The 6,186-nt window shown below is 30.0% G+C and overlaps 1 protein-coding gene across 1 annotated transcript; it reads right to left on the minus strand.

The window, feature by feature from the left end:
* Nucleotides 1-3,765: 3,765 nt before the first annotated feature.
* On the minus strand, nt 3,766-5,132 carry LOC112796419 (phylloplanin). Its single transcript, XM_025838849.2, has 2 exons — nt 4,890-5,132; nt 3,766-4,192 (listed from the first exon to the last, which is right to left on the minus strand). The coding sequence occupies exons 1-2, from the start codon at nt 5,077-5,079 to the stop codon at nt 3,915-3,917; spliced, it is 468 nt and encodes a 155-aa protein (XP_025694634.1). The 5' UTR covers nt 5,080-5,132; the 3' UTR covers nt 3,766-3,914.
* Nucleotides 5,133-6,186: the final 1,054 nt, after the last annotated feature.

Genomic DNA, 6,186 nt, shown 5'->3' on the forward strand with positions numbered 1-6,186 from the left:
TTCCTCTCTGGACAATTCCAGGACAGATGCCCAACTCCACCACAGTAGTAGCATACACCCACATCTCCTACATGTCAAATTATTGGGAGGATTCTGGATCTGCTTTCCTTTGCCTCTTCCCTGGTTGTTGTTATTGTTGAATCTCCGGAAGGTGTTATGGCCCTAATGTGGTTGTGGAACATAGCCTCTTCGCTTGAAATTCTATCCTCTAGGCGCGAAGTTCCTCCCCTGATCTCTCCTAACAAAAGCTCGGTGATTGTCCTTATCTAACATGGCCTTTCTTGCACAATCCTCAGCAATTCGGCTTTTGTTTATCAGTTCAAAGAAAATTTTGATCTCCATCGGGTCTACTGTACTCAGGATGTCACTCCGCATACCACCTTCATATTTTATGCATTTTTATTCTTCAAAATCCCCCGGAGTACCCTGACAAATCCTAGAGAACCAACATAATTCTTCAAACCGATTAGTGTACTTTGCCACTGACATAGGACCCTGCTTCAGCTGTAGCAATTCAAGCTCCTTCGCCATCCTTACTGAGTTTGGAAAATACATCTTATAAAACTCGAATTTCTGCCACCCTTCAAGGGTCCCAACTACCAAACCAAACACCTCTCGATCATTCAAATCGTTTCCAATATCAAAATTATTTCAAAATCAAACCAATTCCAATATTAAATCTTTTTCCAAAACCAACCAATGCCAATATATAGCAAATCATTTACAAAAACCAAACCTCATATCATATACCATATGTATAATTCATCAATAATTTATTCAATTCATTCCTATCTTAAGGTCTTCTAGCCTAAGTTTTCACGTGACATTAAACATTAACTACGAGAAACCAAAATCATACCTTGGCCGATTCCTCCCTAAACTTGGAACACCTCAAAAACCTCTCCTTTAACAAGTTTCAAGCTTTCAAACGTCAATTCCTCAAACTTAATCACCTGGATTTCGTTCCAAACCGCCCAATTGAACTCCAAATCAACAAGAACACAATCTAATTCACACAATATCACTATAATCATCATAGGGTTCACTAACTCAATGATTTACAAGGGTTCAACAATTTCTTACCTTACCCACATATCCATTGGACAAAATCCAGTAATTTTCCACTGCTAGAGTTCGCCTAAACCATCAAAATCATTCAATTCCTCAATACCCAAACTTGAAATTCACGAAATTGAGGAGGGGAAGAACTGGGTGAGAAATGCAAATTTCTTACCACTTTGTTTAGATTGAATTGAAGAGAATTATGAGACGAATATGTGGCCGCTGACGGCTTATCAATCGAAACTCCGGATTGAAAGTTATGGACGATTGAATTTTTTGGAGACGTTAGGATTCTCTCCCCAATTTCTCTTCTTCAATGTGACTCCCAAGACTGAAATGAAAGAAGAAAAGCTCGTTCTCGGTGTTTAATAGGTTAGGCCTTGGTGCGCGGGGATATATTAACTTGTTTGGTAGATACAATAAACTGGATTTATTTATTGAAAATTTTAGTTAAATTTTGTTACAAATGCTCCACTATTATTCACGTACTCATTCTAGGGATTGACAAGGCTGGGAAAACAGTAATGCATATTTTGAATACCATTTTTTTACAAAATTGTTGAACTTTGTTATGTTTTTCTGAGTTGCTGAATACATTAACTTTACAGACTTTGTTGAAGAGGATGAAGTCAGTATACTCAAACATAGAAAGCCTTTCTCCTGATCGAATCGTTTCAACTGTGGAATTGAATATCGATCGTATTGAAGCTGCAAATAGAAAACTTGTGTTCTGAGACTTGGGAGGTCAGGTATGGGTATATATTAGAAGGATGAATGATTAATAAAAATTGAATTAAATTTTGCTTGTTCTGTATCTTGTTTTGGATTGATTAATAAAAGGAATGATGGAATTTTTATTATTGTTGAAATTTTTGTTGTTGTTGAATATTCATTCGATTAAAAAGAGAAAAAAGGAACTAAAAGAAAAAGAAGAAAGTTCGTGTATTTATTGTTGGTTTGTTGCTGCTGTGATGAGACGATGATTTTATTGTTTATATGAATATTGCTTTAGTGAATGGTGATAATTGAAATTAATTCTTATATATATTTTATTAATTATGAACAACAATGGTGAATTTTTGTTATTAATTGAGTTCAATTGTTGAATTTTTGCTCTTATACTCTGGCTATTTCTTATCTTGATGATGATGAGTTTGAAGAACTTCTCCAGGACCTCCTCCTCTTGCTGTTGATAATGAAGATGGTAATGCAGAAACTTGTGAAATTCATGGAGATTTTATGATTGATGAAGAATAGAGTGACTATTAAATGACTTGTTTAGACTTTAGTTAATTAGTTGTTCATTACAGTGGTTTGGTTAGTTTATTTGCTACTTAATTTATTTTAGTTGCGTATAAACTTGTATGTTGTGAATTTGTTTTTTAATTTGAGATGTGAATTTGTGTTGAGTATGTGACTTTTGACTTGTTATGGTATATATTAGTTATAGTCCAATGGATAATTTGGTTTATTTGAGGTTTATTTCATTATTTGTAAAATTGATTCTGTTATAAAAAATTTCATAATTTTTATATTTTACGAGTTACGTTTACATTCCGTCTTACGATTCAACGAATTACGATTAAAGAAATTGTTATAAAATAAATATTGTGCTTTTCTAACTAAAAGAATAAAAAATGTTACAAAATCAAGTTATATTTTGCAACTAAATTTTGTGATAGGAAAAATTATATTGTTACGAAAAATATTTTAAAGGTCCAAAATTGTTACTACTTTTGTAACAAATTTTGGTTTTTGTATTAAAAAAATTTGTTACAAATATTACTTTGAATTGTAACAGTTCTATTTTTTGTTACAAAAATTTTTTGTAACAGAACATACTGTTTTTTTTTGTTACAATTTTTTTGTTTTAAAATTCTAGTTTTTTGTAACAATTTTTTTTTATAAATATTGCTTTTTTTTGTAGTGCCGGTTCAACTAGTTCGGCCTATTGACTCGATTTTGAGTCAAAATCTTTAAAATTAGTTCAAAATTCATAATTTTAATGTTTCTTCTCCTTTAAATTATAAAAATTAAATTTTCTAATTTTTTGAATAATAATTAATTTATTAGCTAATTATTTATTAATTTTGCGAGATTTATATGATGCGTTTTAATCCTATTTTTTCAAAATTCTAATTTTTGAAAAGTTGTTCAAGTTGGCTTAAAGAGTTAATTTCCTATACTTTCTCTTATATTTTATATTATATGAAATAAAAAATTTAAAATTTAATTTTTTTGTTGATAAACCTTATTATATTTTTACGCTAATGCGCTTTCTAATACTTTTAGTATTTTAATAGTTTTACTCTCTCAAATTCAAGTTCTAAACAAATGACTAGTAAACTTATAATTGTTTCTGTTTTATCCGAATGCAACTAGTAGAATGACAATCATATTATATGTTTTGAATACAATAATCTCATGATTTTCACAAGACTTAGAATCAGAGAAGTGGATCCAAATAAACTAGTGCCCATAGTAGCAGAGACTGATTAAGATACAAGTTAACAACGTCAAAGGATCATGCTATTATTGTCAATATATATAAGGAGATCTGAGAATTACAAATGATTAGCCCAATATAATCCTTTTATAGTTAATTTCCATTTCCTTTTTTTTTTGGGTGGTACCTTTCGGTTACCAACAAGCAACAACATAAGTCAATGTGATGCCTTACCATATATGTTTAAGAGGGGGTGGTGAATAATCATCATCATAATTAATTTTGTCCAAATACTAATTTAGAAATGGCATAGGTAATACAAGTATTGATGACTTAATTTATTTAATCATATAGTTTTTTGTCATCCTACTACATGACATGATTTAACTAATTAACTTAAGTTGAATTAAGAGGGCACAAAGTGAAATCCTGATGGAGTAATGTTGGCAACAGAGTTAGTTATCCCAAGAAAGCGCAGGGTTGAAATAAGAGACCCAACAGAAGGAAGGTTTGAGTTGCAATCAGAGAGTGGTGTTGGAACCATGAGGTTGCAACCATTGAGCATTGATGATAAATCATATACAAGTGAATCAACAGAATCCATCTTCATTGAGAATTTTCCGGCACCATTGGTTGTTGCATTAGAAAGCACCTTCCCTCCACACATTAGTTGCACTTGAGCATCTGATAAATATATCAAATATTAATGGCGAGACCAAACTATCACATAATTAATTAATTAATTAATTAATTTAAAAATATTATTCATACACCAAACACTCTTGACATCTATACAAAATACCGTTGTTACAAATTAATTGTGTATTTAAATTATTTTTTATTTTATTTTTATTTTTTTTTTACCAAAGATTAGGACTCGAACTCACAACTTCTTAAATGAATATAGGAAGACTATGCTATTTATGGTATAACTCATGGACAAATTATTTTTTAATTAACAAAACAAAAAGAATACATGTTTAGTTGTTAATAAAATACTAGTGTAAAAAGGTATTTATTATAAAAAAGCGTATATACAACAAGATTGATTAATGAATTAATTAATTAAGGCTATTGTTTATGATCAGTACAACATCAAACGATAATGCTAGAAAAATAAAAAAATAGCTAAAAAGTAAATTATAACAATTAACGAGTACTAAATAAGATAAGTTCTGTTAATTTGTTTTGCTTGCTAAATATTTTCGAGCATTAAATTTGTGCAAATTTTAACTAATATATTGAAAACTTGGAATTAGATTAAAGGTGGGCCCAACTAAACTGAGTCAAACTCAATTCAAATTCGATTCACAAAAATTTAACTCGACTCACAACTTGATCATTAACAAATAAATGATGATTAATGGATTTTCAGCCTTACTTGAAAATGCTGGGGCTCCATCCCCATTATCATCAACATTGTCCTTCAAATTCAAAGTGCACAAGACTGTCCCTTGAATGTTAGCTGAACCAAGGAGATCATTTAGAATCCCAAGCTGAGCTTTGGCTTCAGGAATTGCCATTGCAACAACAACTAAGAGAGACAACATAACAACAATTTTCATGGCCATGGCTATGAGAACTATATCTTATAATAAATTTTGGTTGCAACAATTTAGTTGTGTAGCTAGACAATTTATACCGAAGAGAAGCACCAAATTTTTATCATGCTTCAATAACATAGTTGGAATTTGGGTAGTAGTGGGAAAACTTGTTATCTAAGTGACCTATACCAAAATGACAATATTCCTTTTCTTTCACTTAGTAATTATTTTCAACCATACAGCTTTATTTTATTTTTTTTATTTTTTTATTTTTATAAGCACATGTTTTATGAGCTTCATTTGCATGAATAGAATTATGCCATTATATGTGGTCTATCAAAAACGTAAGCAACTAAGCTTTTATGTCTTCAAAGTAGAGTTCCCACTAATTTAGAGCTTTTTAACATATAATCATGTTTCTTATATCACACGATTCCTCCAACACTCGCCGGTGCTCATCACTTTAATGGTATGTAAGAGGCATGGAGTGAAATGAAGATTAAAAGAGTATGATAGTCTTCAAAGAAAGAAAAAAGTTTAAAATAGAATAGAATAGAATTTATTATTCTATTAATATTAATCTTTTCATTCGTTATAATATTATTAATTTAATCAATAGAATTTGATCAAAATCTTTTTAGGATTCATTTCATTTTACTTAATAGTAATGCATGCTAAGGAAATAATAATTTATAAGTATTTTATTTAATTTAATATTTATAATTATATATATAACATTTATATATAGATACATATTTATTATATAGAAAATTATAGGTGAACAATGAAAATATTAAATAATGTAAACAATAAATATATCGGATGTTCATTTTACTAGTGTACGGATGGTTATTTTAATATTAAAATTTAGAGGGTTAATTTGAAAGTGTAGTGTGTTTTTATTTTATTGGTAGTTGTTCATATTGTTCAACAAAGTCATTGTCCCCCTAGCATTTCCCTTATTATATTTAGAGTATATACTCATTTTGATCCTCAAAGAATTTCGGACCAGACACTTTAGTCCCCAACTAAAATTAATTACTCGATTGGTCCCTAACAATTAATTCTATCAGTCACTTAGGTCCTTGGCTCTGTCAACTTTAACAGAAGACAAAATGGTCCCTGACAACTCTA

This window comes from Arachis hypogaea, chromosome 4, assembly GCF_003086295.3.
Source record: "Arachis hypogaea cultivar Tifrunner chromosome 4, arahy.Tifrunner.gnm2.J5K5, whole genome shotgun sequence".
Taxonomy (NCBI): Eukaryota; Viridiplantae; Streptophyta; class Magnoliopsida; order Fabales; family Fabaceae; genus Arachis; species Arachis hypogaea.